Raw genomic sequence first — 24,369 nt, forward strand, 5'->3', positions numbered from 1 at the left:
GGACCATGTGGATCCGCCCCTGAGTGTTGGTGTTAAGAGCAAAGTGTAAATATCAATGATGACTAGGGGTTAGAATTTCTGACACGGTCCGAAAACACGACACGAACCTAACACGAAATTCGTAGATTTGGGTTTAGTGTAACGGGTTCGGACCAGTTTCAGGTTGAACCTGTGAAGCAGTTTAGCTAAACGGGTTGGTAGGTTGACCCGTTTAACCCATTTATTTCTATTATATTTTTTTACAGTATGTTTTGTTATAAATTAAATTGGGTGTGCATTTAATTATGCTAAAATTGTAACTTAAAAAGAAATTAACATAAGATTTTATAGTTTAATATGATTGTATTATAACATTTAAGTTTTTTTTAGTAAATTTTAATATATTAATTTACATAAAAGATAAATAAATAGGGTTGAACGGGTCCTGTTTGGGTCAACCTGTGAATATTCAGGCTGTGTTCGAGTTCATATGTATGACACGATTTTCGGGTTCGGGTCGGGTTGAACCCACCAGCCCGCGAACACGACATGTTTAGCACTCATACTGATGACTGGGTTAAAAAATAATCCAGGTTATGTTACATTAGAACAAGTTTTGACCACTAAACACTTAAGATGAAATAAAAAGGCTAGTATTGATTTAGTTAAAGGCTTTAGTTTTCAAAGTTCTTTCCAACTAGATGGTGCACTCATTACGTTGCGGTGGATGAGGCGTTTCTACAACATTTACATTTACAAAGTCCAGGTGATGCGTTTCTTCAACATTTACATTTACAATGTCTGGGTGCGGGTGCATTTTAAATATATTTTATTTAAAATTAATTATGATAAAAATACATTGATAGCGGTCTAAAATTCGTTACATTGATTGGTTTTTGTATCAATGATGTTACAGAGGAATTAAGTTATATTGAAGTGTTTAAAACAAATACTGAAACATAAAAGCCTACAATTTGGAAAATCAACTTTATAAACATTTAATGTATTTAATGATTGTAAAAATGATTTAACGAGTTGTTTCTTTAGAATTGAAATTGTTTTAGTTCTTAACCTTAGTGTCTTTTGTTTGTGAAACTTGTATGCAGGTGGAAAAAATGTTGAATTAAAAGCTGAAGTTTAAAGGAATAAATAAGTAGTATGGACAGTGATTCCTAGTATATGGGCTAGCAATTAACAAACATGATGTTGGCCTTATATGATTAATTAGGGTGGAGTTTGAGCCCACAAGAGATATAAGGAAAATAGCACAGGCCCATAGGATTTTGGGGATGAGTCGTGGGATTTAAGGAGTTCCCAACTTGTGGGCACAAAAAGGCTCATTTTTATTAATCAAGAGATGAACGTGATGAGCGACTGGGCTTTTTTCAGGCGTACGATTCGTAGGGTTTAATACTTTTTTCAGTTTTTTTTTTTTCATGTTTGGATATGTTTTGACATTGACAACATTGTTTAAACAATTTGACGCGTTGCTTCTTCTTTTTTAACTATTTAAATGTGTTTTGAGTTCTTGCTTTACAACTTGTTTGGTTAATGACAAAACCTTGTAGCTTGTTGGGTGAAATAGAGTTGGTTGACTTACACTAGTAAATAGGGTAATTAAACTGTAAAAGATCTTATTACAAATACCTGTTTTTAGTTACCACTTAAATTAACCGATTTTTCAGCACCATTTTTATGTGGTAGCCAATCAACTGAGTAAACTGAGTTTGGTGTAAATCTAGAATCTGAAACTTGGAGGAGGTTACCTTTTTCTAAACCTTTGTAACTTCCCCTGGATGATCAATTGCTACATTTTGCATAATTAATTTTATTCTGATTAACCGGTAACTTTAACCACTTGTGTTGATCATTGTGAAATATTTATTATAATTGAATTGTTTGTCGTTTATCAAGCGTATTGGCAATTTCCTTGCATCGTTAGCGGGTTGGTAAATTAGTGGGTAATTGGCATAATCAAATGGATTGTTAGGTTGTTATAGTTTATTTAAAACTGCCCTTAATAATTAATCAAAGTCATTAATTCCAAGACCATGTCTATGTGGTGTTTTGAATCAGTAAACAGGTTATTGTGTTAACCTTGCAATCGGGATTCTGGGTGGGGGTTACTTCTTCTTAATCTAATAACTCTTTTCTTAGTTAATGAATTAGATAATCTAGCTAAATACTAATCACATATTCCCTGTAGATACGACCTTACTTACCTGTACTAGTATATGTATTTAAGTTTTAAAAATACTTGTTTTTTATTAGACCATGACAGCTACATCAAAATGGCGCCGTTGTCGGGGAATTAGTGCGCTTAGTGTTTTTCTAGTTTTCTAAAAAATGAAGAAAAAAAAACAAAAATGAAAACAAAATAAAACAAAAAAAAAACTTTTTCTTTTTATTTGATTTGACTTGATTTTATTTATTTTTGTTTAGTTTGATATTACGCTTGGGTGTCTTGTTTGAGTTTGTACAGGTGAACTCTTCAAAACATGGATAGACTTATTAGATGCTCTCCATGGTTAGGAACAGTCAAAACAGTCCATACTTAGTCTCCATTTGGAGGAGGATGATCTGAACATCACTTGTAGAGAGCAACATGAGATTTTGCTGAACGCGGCTGCGAAAGAAATGCTATACGATCGCTATGAAATATTCACGAAGATCCTGCCATTTTAACCAGGGGAGTCTGTTTTAATATTTTGTACATTTATTTTTGAGTTGCTTTTCTTTCCATAATGGAGACATGTAGATTTTAAGTGTGGGGAGGGGATATTAGCATTTAAAAAGAAAGAAAAAAATATAAAAATAAAAAGTCCATAAAAATTGATTTGAAAATGTCCATTGAATATTTTGCTGTTAAAATGGAAAATGATAGGTGTAATCAAATTGTTGGTTTTCAATTACTATATATATGTGAGATAATTAAACGGTGGAAAACGCATCTAGCTTAGGATATATGGGTAGACCCAGCCAGTTGAAAGGTTCCTTAGGATTGATATAATACACTTAATTGTTATGAGTCTTGTGGGTTTTTGCCTTAGGAGTTATAGCAAAACCGAAACCGTTAAGAGTATAAGAGGTGTTGTTATAAGTATAAACCTAGAAGTATTCCAGTTCAATGACACACCTTTTTCTTTTTATGAAAATAAATCTGAAACTGGTGGTGCCCGAAAAAAAATTCCATTCATCAATTCTACGAATAAAAAAACTAACAGACGTATTATACAATCAATATTTTGCGAGAGAATTGATAAACTAACAGAAAACGAGTACAAAATGGTAAATTGTCTTCGTTGTCGCATCGCGGGGTGCGGCTTGCCCACTCCCTAGGCTATCCCACATAGTACGTCACACTACTACAAAACAGATCTTTAGACAGGGTGATATGGGTTTTAAGACGGTGTTTTCAACACCATCTTAAAGTACACCGGTTTAAAATCAAGTCTTATTAGACGGTGTTCAATTTTAACACCGGCTTAAACTTCATGAACACCGTCTTTTAATATCAAAACATTTCAAATATTAATTAAAACAAATATTTTTTAACACCGTCTTATAAACATTTGCTGAGAAAAAAAACATTTACAATAAAAAAGGTTTTCCAGAAATACATCAAGCAATTTTATTAAAATTTGGATATTTTGAGCTAAAAAATATATAAATCACAAACCCTCTATTCAGTCACCACCAATGGTGTCAAAGTGATAACAATAATTTCAAGTTAATGTTAGGATTTATCTCAAAATCGATACCGAGCCCCTAAGCTAGGACCAACTGGAACTAAGATTTTTTCCTTCAAATATAACTTGATGATCTTCGTAACTTCTTTTATCTTTGTTTGTCTCGTCACCAACATTGACCGGAGCATCAGGTATACCAACTGCAAAACGAAAAGGCAAGGATCATAGCTCCACACAGTATAATCATTTTATGATCTCAAATTAACATAACCTAGGGTTTAACCCGGCGGCGTGTTGTGCCGCACTAAACCGAATTGTTTTATATTAATTAGGAAGCACACACGTGTTTTGCATACCGATAACATTCTGATTGGGCACCGACATGAATGAGCATGAACCCGCAAGCAGGTCAGTTTAGGTAACGGGTCAGAACGGGTCGCTTAAAAACATATTCAATATGGTTTGGGTGAAAATGGGGTTTTAATCAAAACAGGCTCGGTCAAAACGGGTTCTAGTCAAAATAATTTCAAGTCAAAACATGTTTATTTGGAGAGAAAAATAAATAAATGATTGAAATCATAAAATATCAAAGATAAAAACAGCGATGTTTCAAAAACCTGATGATGAGCTCATTCAATGTTTCTCCGGGCAGGCATGTCTAATTTTTCTTTATTAGAATAAATAGCTAGTTCATGAATGGAAAATATTTAACAAACAATATTAAGAACCAACCAACATAAGTTGCACTATAATATAATATAATATAATATAATATAATATAATATAATATAATATAATATAATATAATATAATATAATATAATATAATATAATATAATATAATATAATATAATATAATATAATATAATATAATATAATATAATATAATATAATATAATATAATATAATATAATATAATATAATATAATATAATATAATATAATATAATATAATATAATATAATATAATATAATATAATATAATATAATATAATATAATATAATATAATATGGTTGTAGTATTATTGATTTCATTTTATTCATGGATGGAAAACTACAGATGCAAACATAATCTCAACCTATCATTAAATAGAACTAAAACCTAAAACACAACTACTTATCAGCAAACAAACTACACGAACCAGAATTTGTTAACTGACATGAGATTTGGTCGGTAACTTCCTTTGCCTCGATCAATAGGTAGCTTACATACATGTACAGCAACCAGAAAAAAATAAGAAATTATTGAAAATAACATGAGAAAGAGAATCATGATAATATAAGAAAAGAAATTATGGCAGTACCACTGTGAGAAGCTCCTATGCCCATCTGATGGCTTCTTTATAATAATCACCAAATGACCAGATATCAAGCATCTCAAAGAAGGTGTGATGATAGGTGTCTTCGCCAACATCACCTAGATCATTATTCTTACGGCCAGCTCGGATGCATATTGTGTATCATGCCTCAACATCGACCGCCTGCGCTTGGCGCCAGCTTAATCGCCTATCGCCGCCTTGATTACTGACTATCACCCCTAACGGTTTGCGATTTCGCCCTAAATCACCGCCGGTAGAGCCCATCGTACATTGATCATCATCTAGAAACATATTTGATCTCAAATTAGTTTTGCATGTTGAATTAAAGCACGAAGAGCATCAAAATAAAGACACATCATAATAATTTCAACAAACCTATCGAATATGCGTATTGGTATCATAATCCACAACATATTGCTTGAAAATCGCATAACACGAACTTTCTGAAATAAAATTCGTAATTAATACATGAAAATTAGGCAGACTTACGGTACTACTTTGAACCTTTTACCTGCCCAAATTTCTACGTTATATTTCACAACGCAGTGACTAAGTTATGTTAATTAATCATCATCTATAAACAAATCTGATCTCAACCAACATAAAAAAAACACATCACCAAAATTCCAACAATCACCTACCAAAAACAAAAACACATAACCAAAATAGCCCTAATTTTGTAACTAAAAGAAAAAGATTGTCAATATCTAATATGATTGTCAGCTAATCAAGAAAAGTGAATCCTAGCAAAATAAGAAATTACCATTATTTCTAATATGACTGGCCAACAAACTCCATTTTACTACTCAAAGTGGCTAACCAATATATTTTGACTGGCCAACAAACTCCATTTTACTACTCAAAGTGGCTAACCATTAGCCACACCACAAACGTACAGTACACCAAATGGAGAAAAAAATAAAAAGATATGAGTCTACACAGTAGCCCACATCCAGATTACAAAATCAAACCATTTACTTCATTTTTCCTCCACTGTCCCAAGACACTAGTGGTGAGACAACTGAAAAGGAGTAGAATTATGTCAACAAAAACCGAGAAGACCAAACCAACACAAAACATACATTTAGAACACACAAATAACACAATCAAATGAAAAAATATAATACCTGAGCTTCATACAGTTTCAAACAATGAAAATAAGGATGACATGAGTTTGGTTGTCTAATACAGTTTCAAGCCAAGCTTGAATCTTCTTGGACAAACTCAAGCCCGCATCATAAAGGTTCAGTTGATATTTCTAGTCGGTTCAATTTTATCGTAAAGTTCCCAGCTGAGCAAGCTCGGCTCAGCTGTCATCTTTTGCAACCCGACTTACAAGGCCCGGTTCTGGATCTAGCATTAGCGAAATCATAATTACATATGTACAATTATTCTAAGTTTGAAAAGAAAACTATGAAAAGCAACCAACTGATTAATAATTATTCGTTCATTATGTAACTATGTATGAAAGGATATGAAATGAAATAACCTTTTTTTGGAACGGCCAAATTCATCAAAATGTAATCCTTCACAAGATTAACCGAATTAATAGTGACCTTCGTTTCATCCAAAATGTAATCATTCGCAAGATTAACTGAAATACCCGAGCCCAAAGATAACTGAGAAGACGTTAATCCTTCACAAGATTAACCGAATTAATAGTGACCTTCGTTTCATCCAAAACAAACAATCAAGAAGCCTCACGACAGTTCTATATCTAATCAAATCCCGAATTCCCTATAACCATTCACTTGACAAATTCTAATTCAAAACTTACACTAACAACACACTAATAACACATACTCACAATCTAACAAAACATTCAATATTCTGCCAACGAAAATCAAACCGTCACATGTGTAATAAGAATTCAATAACATCATATGACACCAATTGATATGTATCAAATCGTACCGTAGGTAAACAACAAACATTACAATATACGATTATATGAACCCTAGATCGAATTCAATGAAATGAAAGGTACCTCTTATCAGAGGAGCCTCCTTTCTGGCTAAGAAAGGAACGGAACAACGGAGAGTTGACGCGTAGATCATTGTCGCCTACAACGATGAAAATTGGTAGCAGCCTCTTGATAAACGAGTAGAAGGGGAATGGTGGCTAGGGTTTTGATTGAGCAAATGATAGTAAGGCAGTGTTGGTAGAATGGGTTTAAGTTTGTTTTTTTCAAAGATAATTGTTAGAATGAGTATATAAGACGGTGTTCAAAAACACCATCTAAAGGGTGTATATATAAGCATAAGACAGTGTTTAAAGGGAACACCGTCTAGACGGTTTTGGCGAAGTTCCTTGAGCTAATGGACCAAGGCCTGTATCGAGATATCGACTCGGTGTCATCAAAGTGACGAAAAATGAACGGGTTCGTCAATAAGTTTTGCGAAGAATATATAATAAAATATATACAAGTGGGCGACGTAGCGGCATGAGCGACGAGGATGTGTTTAAAAAGGCGTTGGAGAAGTACAAGAAGAACAATGGTAATACCTCGTCCGCACACGTTCGCGCTTGAGAAGTTTTGCGAACGCACCAAAAGTGGGCGCCGATTCCCAACGAGGTGGAGATGGCGAAGCGGTAAAGGACATTGGAATCGGGTAGTTTTAGCGCCGGTGGATCGGACGCGAGGTGTAACATAAACTTAAACGATGACGTCGAGTTCGACGAAGAAGAATACGCCGTACATGAAGCGGAGCGTCCACCGGGCCGGGACAAATCAAAGAAGGAGCGGGCGAAGGGGAAAGAAAAGGAAAAGGTGGACCCAAAGATGGACGAGTTTATGGAACACTTTAAAACATACACGGACGTCTTGGCCCAAAAGGCGAAGGCGAAGGAGCGGGCCATCGAAGAAAAGACTCGTGTGGCGGAAGAAAAGTTACGCGAAAAGGTCCGATTGTCCAATGAAAAAAATCCGAATATCCGATGAAAAGATTCGGCTCTAGGAATGGGAAATAATAACGATGGATGTCGATGACTATCCCAAGCCTAAACGTTCGATGTTGAAAAAACTACAAACCGACATCATGAAGAAGCATCAAATTATTTAAGTCTATGTTTTTTTAAGTTTATGTTTTTTTAAGTCTATCTTTTTTTTTTAATTTTTAAGTTTATGTTTTCTTTTTTAAGTTTATGTAATGTGTTTTTAATATTAATGAAAATATTTAGTTAATTTATTTGTTAAATGTTAAAAAAGTAGAAGATTAAAAAAAATATAAAAGTGGTGGGGTAGGATCATCTGGGACAATCCTCCCATACCCTCTAGTTTTGTGGGATGAACCATCCTTGGGAGGACTACAATGTGGCGCCTATGTGGCGGATATGGGCACCATACCCACTAGCCTTAGAGCATTCACATCCATTCCACTATATTTTCACCCTAAATTACACTAAAAAACACTACATTTTCTCTCTCTTTTTCAACTAAATAATATTTTTTATACCTTTATCATTACCTTTTCTCTCTCCTTTACTCACAACCACTTTCAAAATATATTAAAAAATTATAGGGGGTGAACAGTGTCCCCCAAATATACAGATGAACAGTAACATTTTCTCTCTCCTTCACTCACAACCACTTTTTATACTGTTTACATTATAAAAACTTCACACTCATAATTTGATAGAATGGATGTGAATGCTCTTAGATGTCTAGCAAAGGAGCAGTGCATCATAGTATGGTCCGTTTTGCTCTCAACTCTAAAATTGTGACATATTCCCATTAGGGATGGCGTGTCGATCGGTTTATGATTCGTTGTTTGTCCTAATCATCCAAGTAATATATTATCAAATATGGATAGAGACAAATCCAATACTAGGCTAGAATCATGGCATCCCTTGCAACCTTATTTAGTGCACTTTGCTTTAACGTTGCAAAAAGGCTTTTGGACCATGGTCCTTCATCGTATATAGATACTGACAACCGACATTCATTTTGGACTTTCTAACAGGTAGAGTCATATTTTATAACTTCTTCAAGGGTAAGGTTATTGTAAAAAAGGTTAAAAGTGTGAGAAAGGTGAGAAATATTGTGGAGATGACATGTGTCCTAAATTTAAATTAATTCAAAAGGGTAAACAAGTAATTTTATCATTAATTCAATTAATTAAAAACTTCCCATAACCGCCACCTTAATTATAGGAACTGGAATTTTTTTAAAAGATCTTTATAAACACCATTCAGCAAGTATATAACACCATTCAACAAGTATATAACACCATTCAGCAAGTATATAACACCATTCAGTAAGTATATAACACCATTCAGCAAGTATATAACACCATTCAGTAAGTATATAACACCATTCAACAAGTATATAACACCATTCAGTAAGTATATAACACCATTTATCAAGTATATAACATCAATCAGTAAGTATATAACACCATTCAGCAAGTATATAACATCATTCAGTAAGTATATAACACCATTCAGTAAGTATATAACACTATTCAGTAAGTATATAACACTATTCAGTATCACTATTCAACAAGTATATAACACCATTCAGTAAGTATATAACACTATTCAGTAAGTATATAACACTATTGATGGACTAAACATCTGATCCAAAACATATTTTTTTCTCTATATAAGTATAGCAATATGGTACTCATATTAAAGATAAAAAAACGCTCGTTGTTATAGAACATGTTAGAAGCGATGTTATGCTAATATATCTATAAGTAATGATCATGCATGGCGTGTACACAAGCGTAAAACTGAAATTGTCAAAATTCCAGAGAAACAGTTATCATGCAACATCAATTGGAAGGGATTGTTGGTCTTAAAAGGATAGTATTAGTCGACTTAAAAAGATTTCTATCCATCTAGCATTAGTTTTAACTTTTTTTTTTCTTTCAATTAAAGTCGAAAACATATTATTACAATAAATGAAGAATTATAATTATATTACAAATATAATAAAAGAATTGAAGAAGTAGTAGAGGTTCCTGTAAAAAAAAAGGTTTTTTATGAGAAAGGTAAGAAAGAATCTACACCAATTTTTATACTCTTTACATTATGAGTGTAAAGTTTTTATAATGTAAAGAGTATAAAAAGTGTTGTAGATTCTTTCTTATCTTTCTCATAAAGAACTTTTTTTTACAGGAACCTCTACCACTTCTTCAATTCTTTTATTATATTTGTAATATAATTTTAATTCTTCATTTATTGTAATAATATGTTTTCGACTTTTATTGAAAGACAAAAAAAGTTAAAACTAATGCTAGCTGGATAGAAATCTTTTTAAGTCGACTAATACTATCCTTTTAAGACCAACAATCCCTTCCAATTGATGTTGCATGATAACTGTTTCTTTGGAATTTTGACAATTTCAGTTTTACGCTTGTGTACACGCCATGCATGATCATTACTTATAGATATATTAGCATAACATCGCTTCTGACATGTTCTATAATAACAAGCGTTTTTTTATCTTTAATATGAGTACCAAATTGCTATACTTATATAGAGAAAAAAATATGTTTCGATCAGATGTTCAGTCCATCAATGGTGTTATATACTTACTGAATAGTGTTATATACTTACTGAATGGTGTTATATACTTACTGAATGGTGATACTGAAAAGTGTTATATACTTACTGAATGATGTTATATACTTACTGAATGATGTTATATACTTGCTGAATGGTGTTACATACTTACTGAATGATGGTATATACTTGCTGAATGGTGTTATATACTTACTGAATGGTGTTATATACTTGCTGAATGATGTTATATACTTACTGAATGGTGTTATATACTTGCTGAATGATGTTATATACTTACTGAATGGTGTTATATACTTGCTGAATGGTGTTATATACTTACTGAATGGTGTTATATACTTGCTGAATGGTGTTATATACTTGCTGAATAGTGTTTATAAAGATCTTTTAAAAAAATCCAGTTCCTTAAGGTGGCGGTTATGAGAAGCTTTTAATTAATTGAATTAGTGATAAAATTACTTGTTTACCCTTTTGAATTAATTTAAATTTAGGACACATGTCATCTCTACAATATTTCTCACCTTTCTCACACTTTTAACCTTTTTTACAATAACCTTACCCTTGAAGAAGTTATAAAATATGACTCTACCTATTAGAAAGTCCAAAATGAATGTCGGCTGTCTGTATCTATATACGATGAAGGACCATGGTCCAAAAGCCTTTTTGCAACGTTAAAGCAAAGTGCACTAAATGAGGTTGCAAGGGATGCCATGATTCTAACCTAGTATTGGGTTTGTCTCTATCCATATTTGATAATATATTACTTGGATGATTAGGACAAACAACGAATCATAAACCGATCGACACGCCATCCCTAATAGGAGTATGTCACAATTTTAGCGTTGAGAGCAAAACGGACCATACTATGATGCACTGCTTCTTTGCTAGACATCTAAGAGCATTCACATCCATTCTATCAAATTATGAGTGTGAAGTTTTTATAATGTAAAGAGTATAAAAAGTGGTTGTGAGTGAAGGAGAGAGAAAATGTTACTGTTCATCTGTATATTTGGGGGGACACTGTTCACCCCCTATAATTTTTTAATATATTTTGAAAGTGGTTGTGAGTAAAGGAGAGAGAAAAGGTAATGATAAAGGTATAAAAAATATTATTTAATTGAAAAGGAGAGAGAAAATGTAGTGTTTTTAGTGTAATTTAGGGTGAAAATATAGTGGAATGGATGTGGATGCTCTAAGGATAGAGGGTATGGTGCCCATCCTCCCTTGGAGGATGATCCGCCACATAGGCGCCACATCATAGTCCTCCCAAGGATGGTTCATCCCACAAAATTAGAGGGTATGGGAGGATTGTCCTAGATGATCCTACCCCACCATTTTTATATTTTTCTTAATCTTCTACTTTTTTTAACATTTAACAAATAAATTAACTAAATATTTTCATTAATATTAAAAACACATTACATAAACTTAAAAAAGAAAACATAAACTTAAAAAAAAAAGATAGACTTAAAAAAAACATAAACTTAATAAAAAAAACATAAACTTAAAAAAACATAGACTTAAATAATTTGATGCTTCTTCATGATGTCGGTTTGTAGTTTTTTCAACATCGAACGTTTAGGCTCGGGATAATCATCGACATCCATCGTTATTATTTCCCATTCCTAGAGCCGAATCTTTTCATCGGATATTCGGATTTTTTCATTGTACAATCGGACCTTTTCGCGTAACTTTTCTTCCGCCACACGAGTCTTTTCTTCGATGGCCCGCTCCTTCGCCTTCGCCTTTTGGGCCAAGACGTCCGTGTATGTTTTAAAGTGTTCCATAAACTCGTCCATCTTCGGGTCCACCTTTTCCTTTTCTTTCCCCTTCGTCCGCTCCTTCTTTGATTTGTCCCGGCCCGGTGGACGCTCCGCTTCATGTACGGCGTATTCTTCTTCGTCGAACTCGGCGTCATCGTTTAAGTTTATGTTACACCTCGCGTCCGATCCATCGGCGCTAAAACTACCTGATTCCAATGTCCTTTGCCGCTTCGCCATCTCCACCTCGTTGGGAATCGGCACCCATTTTTGGTGCGTTCGCAAAACTTCTCAGGCGCGAACGTGTGCGAACGAGGTATTACCGTTGGTATTCTTGTACTTCTCCAACGCCTTTTTAAACACATCCTCGTCGCTCATGCCGCTACGTCATCCACTTGTATATATTTTATTATATTCTTCGCAAAACTTATTGACGAACCCGTTCATTTTTCGCCACTTTGATGACACTGAGTAGATATTTCGATACGGGCCTTGGTCCATTAGCTCAAGGAACTTCGCCAAAACCTTGGTCCAAAACCCGTCACCCGTTTGATTATTACCTATAAAATATGTTACAAAAAATAAAAAAACTAATTCTAAAAAATATAAACTTAAAAAAAAAGCTTCTTCTTCGATTGGCGTCCACGGTTTCGCCTTTGGTTTGGACGGTTGCTCACCCACCACTTGCTTGGCTTTTCTTCGTTTTCCTTTTTTTTGCGGTTGGGTTTCGGGAACAACTTCCACATCGTCTTCGGGTTCGGAATGTTGAACGGGTTGCGTTGGGATCGGTTGGGGTTGAACGGGTGGCGTCGGGTTCGGTTGGAGATTAAAAGCACCCCGCCTCATCATTTGTTGAAGGGCTTGATTTTAAGAGAATTGAGCGAATTGGTTCGGTGAGTGTTGGAATGCGGCAAAGGCGTTTGACGAATACTGAGAGAATTGGTTCGGTTCGATCGTCGGATAATATCCCAGAACCGAATAAACATTCGGTTGCGTCCGGTTGTTGGGATTGTTCGGGTTGTTTGGGACGTTCGGGTTGTTGAAGGAATCCATGGTAGAATATAACTTTATAAAAGTGGATGATGATTTATAAAAAATAAAGGGAGAAAGATGAAAAAAAAGAGGTTAAAATGGTGCATGGAGGTGAAAATGGGTTTGAAATTTATATAAAATGGTGAATGGACCGTTGGTTTTTAAATTGAAATTGCTGATTTTTTTTTATTTAACGGTAACTTTTTAGAGGGGCCCACATGTTTTTGGATCGTCGCCAACGTCTTGAGCAAGCCGGTGAGGAGGGGGGCGGGGCGGGATGGTGTTGTGCCGTCGTCGATCCAAGACTTAGATGGGGACGGACCCCAAGCGCAAACGTTTTCCACTTTGAATAATTGAATCTGACTAGAAGTATCACTGATGATTGGGTTAATAAATGACCCAGAGTATGTTACGTTTGAGCAAGTTTTGACCGCTAAACAGTTAAAAGACAGTAATAAAAGGCTAGTATTGATTTAGTAAAAGGCTTTGATTTCAAATTTCTTTCCAGTTTCCAGTATACGGATCACGAATTTTTCATTCAAATTCATATCATATTGATTAATAACAAATATACAACAGTCAAATTCAATTCATTTGTGTCATACTAATGCTTTTTAAGTTCCTAATATAATATCTAAAAGCATAAAGATCATTATGTGGTTCTCCAACGTGCAAGAAAAAAATATGAAAAGATACTGAAAATCTATACAGATAATGTATTGTTTACTCCTTGATTCGCCTATATTTCACACAACTGAAATGACAACAAAATTGAAACCACAGGGACCCAGATTCAAAAGGTTTGAGTTTTTGATTAATGTGATAAAAGTGACCAAATCCTTAATTGCGACGCGTTTGTGACAAATGTTGATTATCAGATAGTGTTATTTTTAACTATTGTGACCAGTAAATATGATGGATGCGTAGCATATACTTGTAAAAAATCGTTGTTAATATATATATTGTGGTTATTGATGATCATTTCTTTTTGAACGACAAATTTGAATCACTGACGGAACACTGGAGGATCATCGTGCCACCAGTGAAACCATCCAATCATATCCATCTCCACTAGGCATAATGTCTCTATATACCAATTTAGGGGAAAACCCAATAAATATGGGAAAAGCCCCTTGTGGGAATAGAACCCAGAACCTATTGGTCCCAAAGTCTTATCCCACCCCTTGGATTATTTGGGTTTGTTTACGAGTCACTAGTCGGTGTGTTATCAGGTCGCGGTTTAACGGGTCATTGAACGGATCATTATTTAGTTGTTCAAGGGATTGAATATGGTTGAAGAAGTGGTCTTGGTTGACCGGAAAAGTAGGAACTGAACCTGGATAACATGTGTGTGTGGATGGTTGTTATACATAAATCCGGATGCTACTTTTATTAATTTGCATGTGTTTTTTTCTATTAGTATATATATATATATATATATATATATATATATATATATATATATATATATATATATATATATATATATATATATATATATATATCTTATCAACGTCCATGAATGATAAACATAGATCGAAACGCCGAATCGGAAAAATTGGGTGCTATCATATATATAGGGATCGCTAAAATGAAAACCACATCTACTTGTAAGAACCATGGGAACCACTTTCTGGCCCTTAGATCAACTAGATGGATGGATGTGATTAAAAGTAGTAAATATTAATATTAAAAGCTTTTTGTCTTATTATGTCTTTAATATTATAATCCAAAAGGGTATTTAAGTAAGAGTGGGGATCCTACGGAAAGTGTGTTTTTCCTAGAAAGTCTAGGAAGCGATCTGGGCCATCCAATGGTTGTGTTTAATGGTTGAGATCATCTTGGTGGAATTTTGGAAATATGTGTTTCTTAAAAATAGGATTATTTAATTAATCAGGGGTAGATATGTCATTTACCTTGTTTTAAATATGGAAATAATTGTCATTCCATAACCACCCGACATTTCTTGCGATTTTTTTTTCTCTCTCTCTCTCTCTCGCTTTCTCTCTCTCTCTCTCTTCCTTCTATCCTTCATGAAGAAACACACTAAGAAAACACATCGTATTAATCTGCTTGCTAATCTGCTTGCTGTTAAAACACAGCGTCAAGAAATCCTCCAGCGTTACCAGCATGGATGGTAAAACACAGCGTATGAATCTGCTTGCTGTTAAAACACAACTGTATGAATCTGAATGCTAAAACACAACTGTATGAATCTGCTTGCTGTTAAAACACAACTGTATGAATCTGAATGCTAAAACACAACTGTATGAATCTGAATGCTAAAACACAACTGTATGAATCTGCTTGCTGTTAAAACACAACTGTATGAATCTGCTTGCTGTTAAAACACAACTGTATGAATCTGAATGCTAAAACACAACTGTATGAATCTGCTTGCTATTAAAACACAAATGTATGAATCTGCTGGCTGTTAAAACACAACTATATGAATCTGAATGCTAAAACACAACTGTATGAATCTGCTTGCTATTAAAACACAACTGTATGAATCTGAATAATAAAACACAACTGTATGAATCTTCTTGCTGTTAAAACACATCACCAAGAACAAACTGTTAAAACACAGTACCAAGAGCATGTTGATAGATTCCAAATGTCATGATTTTTCTCTCTGTATAAAAATATGATCAACGATGAATCTTGTGAGCAAGAAAACGAAGGAATGATTAATCTTAAGTTAGATCAGAAATCGAAAACAAAAAATTCTGAAATTTATGGAGCAAATCGGTTTCATTATGGATAGTTAGTTATTGAAGATAATTTCCTAAAATAAAAATAGATTGTGAAAGTACATAATTGCCCTTCTAATTAAAATTCTTCAATGACACGTGTCGCATTCTGATTGCTTCCTAGACTTTCTAGGAAAAATCCACTTTCTACCCAACTCCTCCTCTTTAAGTAAAATCACTCTATTTTGTATTTTTATATATATTAATTTTAAATTACCTTTTTGTCCTATTCATTAATTAGTTTTTTGACTTAATTATTTTTTATTTATAAACAGTTTTTTTTGTAAAACAATTTTTTGAAATCAAAATTTTATTATAATTTTTTTTTAATTTTTAAGATTTTTACGCCCGGCCTTTTCACGCCTCGTTTTTTGACGCGCCGTTTTTTCGCCCGGCTTTTTCACGCGTCGTTTCTTCAACGCGCCGTTTTTACGTTTTATGCCCCGGTTTTTTACTTTAACGTTATTTGCGTTTTACGCGCCGGTTTTTTGCGTTTTACGTCCCGGTTTTTTACGTAACGTTATTTACGTTTTACGCGCCGGTTTTTTGCGTTTTACGTCCCGGTTTTTTACGTCAACGTTTTTTTGCGTTTTACGCGACGGTTTTTTACGTTAACGTTTTTTTACGTTTTACGCGCCGGTTTTTTACGTTAACATTATTTCCGTTTTACGCGCCGGTTTTTTGCGTTTTACGTCTCGGTTTTTTACGTCAACATTTTTTTACGTTTTACGCGCCGGTTTTTTACGTTAACGTTCTTTTACGTTTTACGCGCCGGTTTTTTACGTTAACGTTATTTACGTTTTACGCGCCGGTTTTTTGCGTTTAACGCCCCGGTTTTTTACGTTTTACGTAAAAGTTTACGTTACATTTTTACGTTAAACTTTTTACGTTTTTACGCTAAAAAATTTACGTTTTACGTTAAAAAGTTTACGGTTTACGTTAAAAAGCACCCAGAAATCGCAACTCTCGGGAGGTGTCTCAGATATATTGTTATCATCATCGACTAGGGGAGAAAAAATAAAAAAAAACCAACATCAAAACAAAGTGTATCTAAAAAAACAGGGTTTGGCTCAGATTATCCGATAACCAAAAGGCTGCAAAAGTGGGGTTGCAGGTTCCAAAAACCTACCCTCCGCCGTCCTTCCCGCGCCATCGTCATCAAAATCTACGTTTTTTTTCATCATCGCCAACCCAATAGATCACCAACAGATCAATACCAACAGATCTAAAACAACAGATCAATACCAACAGATCTAAAACAACAGATCAATACCAACAGATCTAAACCAACAGATCAATACCAACATATTAAACCCACAATCCACTGATAAAAATCACTAGAAAATCAAGAAACATAGTTCACTGATCAAACAAAAATCACCAGAAAATCAAAAATCGTTGATAAAAAATCAACAAGAACAAACCCATAGAGTTCATTAGACAAAAATCTAGAAACCCCATCAAACAAAAATGAAACCCCGTCAAACAAAATAAAGAAACCCCATCAAAAATCATGAAACCCCCAACTCAAACCTGGATACGGCTTCACCGGCTCAGCCACCGCCGCCGACCCTCTCCACCTACCCACCATCCCCAACGCCACCCGCCGCCGCCTCCAACCCCCCAAAACCCCCACTGGTCTCCCCACAAAAACCACCACCGGTGGCCGCCGGTGACGAACAGTTGCAGGTGGTGTTCGTCGTCGATGTGTTGTGGAAAAGATGAAGATGGAGTGGAGTTGCAGGTTGGTCGGAGACGGTGCCGGAGAAGATATCAGCAGAGGAAAGGAGGTTGTTAGAAGGTGGAGTTGCAGGTAGGGGTAATATGCGATGAAGGTGGAGTTGCAGGTTGTTCGTCCTCCATGAGGGTGACACAATTTCTCATTTTTTTCAAAGTAAATTGATTTTTGAATTGGGTTTTCTATGTGCAGTGAGATTTTAAAACAAAAAAGAGGAGAGAGGAGATGTATATTAAATGAAGAGAGAGGGAAGATATGACACTTGGGGTAAAAGACCAAAATACCCTTTATGTTGGCATAATTTGATTGGCTTAGAGTGGTTCTCGCGGTTCTTACAACTGGAGGTGGTTCTTATTTTAGCGGCTCCCTATATTATATATATAGGATAAGGATCATGTGAGAAGTGATAGGCTAGTTGAGAAACTTGAGAAGCATTCTGGACCACACATTTTTCTAAGCCTTTCGTAATATACACATATGTATAGTTTAAAATTGACTATATACATATATGTATATTGAGTTATACACATATGTATATAGTCAATTTTAAACTATACATATGTGTATATTACGAAAGGCTTAGAAAAATGTGTGGTCCAGAATGCTTCTCAAGTTTCTCATATAGGGTGGACTTCTCTTAGGATCCCTACCCCCTAGGGTAGGGATCCTAAGATAAGTCCATCCTATTTGAGAAATTTGAGAAGTGTTCTGGACCACAAATTTTCCTAAGCTTTTCGTAATATACACATATGTATAGTTTAAAATCAACTATATACATATATGTATATTGTCAAATCTTGAATTATACACATGTGTATATAGTCAATTTTGAACTATACATATGTGTATATTACGAAAAGCTTAAGAAAAATGTGTGGTCCAGAATGCTTCTCAAGTTTCTCAATTAGCCTAGTACTTGGATAAGGATCATGTGAGAAGTGATAGGCTAGTTGAGAAACTTGAGAAGCATTCTGGACCACACATTTTTCTAAGCCTTTCGTAATATACACATATGTATAGTTTAAAATTGACTATATATATATGTATATTGAGTTATACACATATGTATATAGTCAATTTTAAACTATACATATGTGTATATTACGAAAGGCTTAGAAAAATGTGTGGTCCAGAATGCTTCTCAAGTTTCTCATATAGGGTAGACTTCTCTTAGGATCCCTACCCTATATATATATATATATATATATATATATATAGCCATGTTTTGTTCAATATAATGTACACCCTTTTTTGATAACAATCGATACTACAGTTTGCATTCTCTTACATATTTACACATACAAACAAATAGAGAGTGTTGAGTGTGGAGTGGGGACTATAACCAACATTAAATGTCACTAGGCTATAAAGCCACAGGCGTTGATTATCATATTATTTTGTTATTTCTATATGTTTAGTTGTTGTTATTTTTAGGGTTATTGGATTTTATCACCCTTAACTACTGGCCATTGGCCGTTGTCACCCCCCAACTATCACTTTGACATCCACCACCCCCAACTTAACACTTAGTGTGTTCTGTCACCAGATTACTAACTTTTAATCATGTTACTATACTTTTGGGGGTGTCCTAAGATCCCTAAAACCTTCTCAAGATCCATATGACACCCTAAAAAGTGTAGTAACATGATCAAAAGTTAGTGATCAGTTAACGGCGTGGTGACATAACACACTAAGTGTTAAGTTGGGGGTGACGGACGTCAAAGTGATAGTTGGAAGTGACAGCAGCCAATAGCCAATAGTTGGGGGTGATAAAATCTAATAATCCTTATTTTTAACTATTGCGACCAATAAATATGATGGACGCGTAGCATATACTCATAAAAAACCTTGCTATTATATATTGGTATTTATTTTTATAACCTAATTATTGCGAATAACAAACTAAAAAAATTAACTGATTAATTTTTATGGATAAAATTAATAATGATGTATATGTACAATAACAATAACAAATAATAATAATAATAATAATAATAATAATAATACGTAACATAAATAATTAAATAATAGTAATAGTAAGAGTAATGCGTATGATAGTAAAGTTCATGTACGTGCGTGTATGTGATTCCTATATGTGTTAACGTGTGTATGTGTTAGTAAGTACGTGTATTTGTGTGTATGTGTGTTTATGTGTTTGTGTAGATGGGTTGTAAAATCACATGAATATATATCATCTGAGCTTTTTTTTTACCGTGACATGTCATTAGTTTTCCATCGAGCTAGGATTGTAAAAGAGCCCAGCTCAGGTTTGCTCATTTATCTTAACAATCTATAGTTTTAAACTTGAGCTTGGCTAATAAAAACCTGATACCTGGTTTTTCGTATATATAATAGTAAAAATGGGCAAGCCACGCTTCTTTTTTTATTTTTTTAAATGAGTTCATTAGCGAAGCTTTTAAGAGGCGGGAGGGGGCGGCCGACCCCCCGAACATTTTGCTCAGTAGTAGAGAGTATGTAGTTTTTGTATAGAAATTTTTTGGTATATACGTTTTCAACCCCCAGTTTTATAGAAATTTTTAGGTCCGGTGACTTCCGCACCCCCGGTTGAAAATCTCAAGCTTCGCCACTGAATGAGTTTAATCCTAATATACTCCTATATATTAACCATTTAAACTCGTACCTTGCAGTATTTAAATCATTTACCTGCGATAGTTAAAAGGGGAAACACCATACCACTAAAAACACCCTTCGAATCACATTTCCTTTAAATAGAGTATATCATATGTGCAAATGAGTGACATACGACCTACAACATCTTATAGTTCCCAACGCCCATAATGCTCTCCACCGTTGCTTCCTATCCTAGCCCACTCACTAAAGAAGATGAAGAAAAGGCTCGTAAAATAAAAATGGCGTCCATTATTGAGAAGTATAAAGATAGAGTCTCAACACTCCCAAAGCACACAAGTTGGATAAAACATCCTCTATATAAATACGAGGGTTTTTGGTTCCACCAAGGTTTTTGGTTTCATTCTGAGGCGAGCTTCTCAGTTGAAGTAGTTATGGCCTTGCAAGAAGAATTTGTAGCACAACCCACAAATGTTTTCTTAGCAACTTATCCGAAATCTGGCACGACATGGCTTAAGGCCCTCGCCTTTGCCATTGCGAACCGAACCATGTGTAAAGGTTCAAACCCAACACACCCATTGCTCACCACTAATCCACATTATTGTGTCCCTTTCATTGAAACCGAGCCTTTTTTAACCAACCCTTGCTACAACAACGACCTCCTCGCCACTCATCTTCCTTACACGTTGTTGCCTAAATCTGTCATTAGTTCTAATTGTCGGATTGTTTACGTATGTAGAAACCCTAAAGATGTATTCATTTCTTTTTGGCATTTCGTTAACAAGTTATTGAGCGACGATATGTCCCCTGAAATGAAGTTGGAAGATGCATTTGAGTTGTTTAGCAAAGGTGTCAGTCCAAATGGATCTTGTTGGGATCATGTTATAGGGTACCGCAAAGCGAGTATTGAACGGCCAGACAAGGTTTTGTTCTTATCCTATGAGGAAATGAAGAAGGATCCAAAGAGTGAGGTTAAGAAATTAGCCACCTTCTTAGGTTACCCTTTTGAAGAAGGTGATGGAGAAATAGAAGAGATAATAAAGTTATGCAGTTTCAAGAAATTAAGAGAGGTGAGCAAAGCAAATAAGGATGGACATAAGGCTATACCTAATGATGCCTTCTTTCGAAAAGGCGAGGTTGGTGATTCAGTCAATTATCTAACACCGGAAATGATTGAGGTTTTGGACAAGATCACCTTAGAAAAGTTTAATGGTTTGGATATCTCGTTTTAAGTATCGACGAACTACTTCTGGTCGTCTTGGAACGAACAGATTTATCGAATTTGTTTCGTTTCGTTTGTTATGATAAAAAATTTCCATGAATTGTCATTTGAATTGATATTTATAATTTAATCTCTTTCTCCATGATTTTTAAGTTTTGATTATAAGCTATTACAAATGTGATGCTGTAGCTAGGGCAACTTAATCAATATCTATTAGTTTGTAGCATATCAAAATCAATATTTTAAATCTTCTGAGCTTGAAGTAATCGTCCGTGTTTTAATTGTGAAAACTTTTGGTTGTTCTTTATAGGGGAGGGGTGGGGGGGGGGGGCAACCCCCTGAACTTTTCGCTCAGTAGTGTTATATATGTAGTTTTCGTATAGAAATTTTTAAGTATATACGTTTTCGACCCCCTCGATTCTATAGAAATTTTTGGGTATATACGTTTTCAACCCCACGTCATTCGGGTCAAGGTTCGCCACTGGATGGATCTGAAACTTAACTGGAAAAAATATAAATTTGGCATTCTGGAAGTGATCTCAAAGTCAAGAGTCTGTGTTATTTGTTCTTTAGTGGAGGGTTTCTATCTGCTCTTTATTTCGCACTCATTTGTTATGTTTGTTTTCTTAAAATCTACCGATTGCACTTAAAAGCTGAAAAGAATTATTTGTATAAAATAGTCTTTTACAATTTAATTCCCAAAAATGAATTTTGGTATGTATGCTAGCTATGTTGCATACGGATCTTAACAAAATAATACGGATCTTAAAAAATGTGTGATTTTGATTTTCATCGTCTATAAAAACGATGCTTGATGCTCCTTTACTAATCACACCAATAGAAACAAAAACTCCATATGTATTTTTATTAGTCACAATTAGTTTAATTAAAATGGATTTATTATTCAAACCAAAACTTTCAAATTCAATTCTTAACGAGTTGAAACAACAGTGTGAAGATTCCGCTGATGATGTAATCACTGGAAATAGAGTAGAGGAAACTGGAAACTGTGAAGATTCCATTGATGCATCATTAGTAGAAACCTCACTCAACCCTTGTAAACCCGCAACCGCACCCATCAGCAGAAGTTGAACGAGTTGAGCAAATCTTAAAAACATATAAAGGCAGCTTGTGGCCATACGAAATGCCAAGTACGCACATCGCTCACTCCACACACGCACTTACACGAGTTACGATGCTTTGCACTCTTAGGGTCCTCTCTAGTGTTTGCTTTAGAGGAAATAAAAGAAGTGCCTCTCCTTATAAACCACTTCAGCTTCAAGTTTTGTTCTCTCACTTATGTGGAACAGTTCTTTCAATTTCTTCCAAATTTTCACAGCTTTGATAGTTCTAACCATCCGATTATGACTATCGATATCTTATTCATCTTAGCTCTGTTTTGGACACAATTTTTTTTCTTTACGAAGATATTTATTTTATATCCATTCAGATTCCTTTTTGTGTTCTATTTTTCATTTGTTATCACACACGAGATCAAAGATTGATTATGGAATCCATTTCCATTCCCTGCAAATCTGCTACTAATATCCCCAATCTTCCAACAAGTGGTATCAGAGCCACGGTTAAGAAAGATGGTATTATGCAATCAACTTATCAACATCAACGATAATGCCTTGTGAACACTACACCGATGAGAAGATAGATAAGCAAAGGAAGGAGTCAATCTATAAGCGTTGTTACTACTGTCATGAACCCGTTTCGTGCAAAGTGAAGGAAAATGATGAAGCAACGGAATTAATCCGACAAACCATCAACATCGGAATTCAGCAACACAAGGCAGAAGATGATTTCCCACTGGAATTGATTGTCACCGGTACTGAAGGCGGATTATGGGCTGATATATGGTATGTAAGTACAGTGTTTAAACATCATTATGCCGGAAATCTGATCGTTTTCAAACGAATTAAACACATGGTTGGGGTAGAAACTAAAACAGGGGAAGATAACTTTCTATTCATCAAGGGTGTAGGGGCCGTAGAAGTTAAGTCTGGGAATGAGTCATTACGTATCCAAAGTGTATTTTATACTCCTGAATTGGATCGTAATGTTTTAAGTATGGATCGGTTAGTGTTCCAAGGATACACGATTAAGATGAATGGGGAAAAGTGTAAGATATATCCTATGTTTAGTGCCCCTGTTTCTAACACTAAGAATGAAATCACCGGATTAACAAAGGAAGAAGAATTAGGAATGAAAGAAAAACAAAAGGTGATTAGTCATAGTTCCATAAATGAAGAATACAAAGCAGATTATTTAAACTCATATCGAAAACCTACACTTATCATCACTAGAACCGGATTGGAATGTCATGATCATCCAAGCAATGGAATTTCATGATTTCCCAAACTGCAATTCACTGTTAGATATGTTAGAAGATGTGGAATTCGTTTTTAAGTATAAACATGAGTTAGAGATAAGTTCAAAGAGATGTTAGAATGATTTATAAGGATCAAACTGGGAATCTCTACTAGACCAATTCCACCCTACTTGACGGATAACAGGAAGATCGATTTAATTTGCTTGATTTATACATGGTTGTCAAATATGATGGTGGGTATAAGAATGTGACGTCCAACAATCTCTGGGCGGTGTTAGCTAAGGATATGGGTTATGACTACAGTGATGGTGAGTTAATGAGAATCATGTTTGCTATGTATCTGGATGTTTTGGTGTATTACTACAAATTCAAATCAACACAAGAGAAGGTTATGGAAAAGGAAGTGATAAGAAGTGATGAAGGTCC

General features: G+C 34.7%; 1 protein-coding gene and 1 long non-coding RNA gene across 2 annotated transcripts; one reads left to right on the forward strand and one right to left on the reverse strand.

The window, feature by feature from the left end:
* Nucleotides 1-3,165: 3,165 nt before the first annotated feature.
* Nucleotides 3,166-7,190, reverse strand: LOC118484316. The gene is made up of 4 exons (XR_004873306.1): nt 6,973-7,190; nt 4,971-5,266; nt 4,809-4,870; nt 3,166-3,868 (listed from the first exon to the last, which is right to left on the reverse strand). It is a non-coding gene; the product is annotated as an uncharacterized LOC118484316 (long non-coding RNA).
* A 13,402-nt stretch (nt 7,191-20,592) lies between these two features.
* On the forward strand, nt 20,593-21,615 carry LOC110888963 (flavonol sulfotransferase-like). The gene has a single exon (XM_022136455.1). The coding sequence runs from the start codon at nt 20,593-20,595 to the stop codon at nt 21,613-21,615; it is 1,023 nt and encodes a 340-aa protein (XP_021992147.1).
* Nucleotides 21,616-24,369: the final 2,754 nt, after the last annotated feature.

The sequence above is a fragment of the Helianthus annuus genome, chromosome 11, assembly GCF_002127325.2.
Source record: "Helianthus annuus cultivar XRQ/B chromosome 11, HanXRQr2.0-SUNRISE, whole genome shotgun sequence".
NCBI classification, from domain to species: domain Eukaryota; kingdom Viridiplantae; phylum Streptophyta; class Magnoliopsida; order Asterales; family Asteraceae; genus Helianthus; species Helianthus annuus.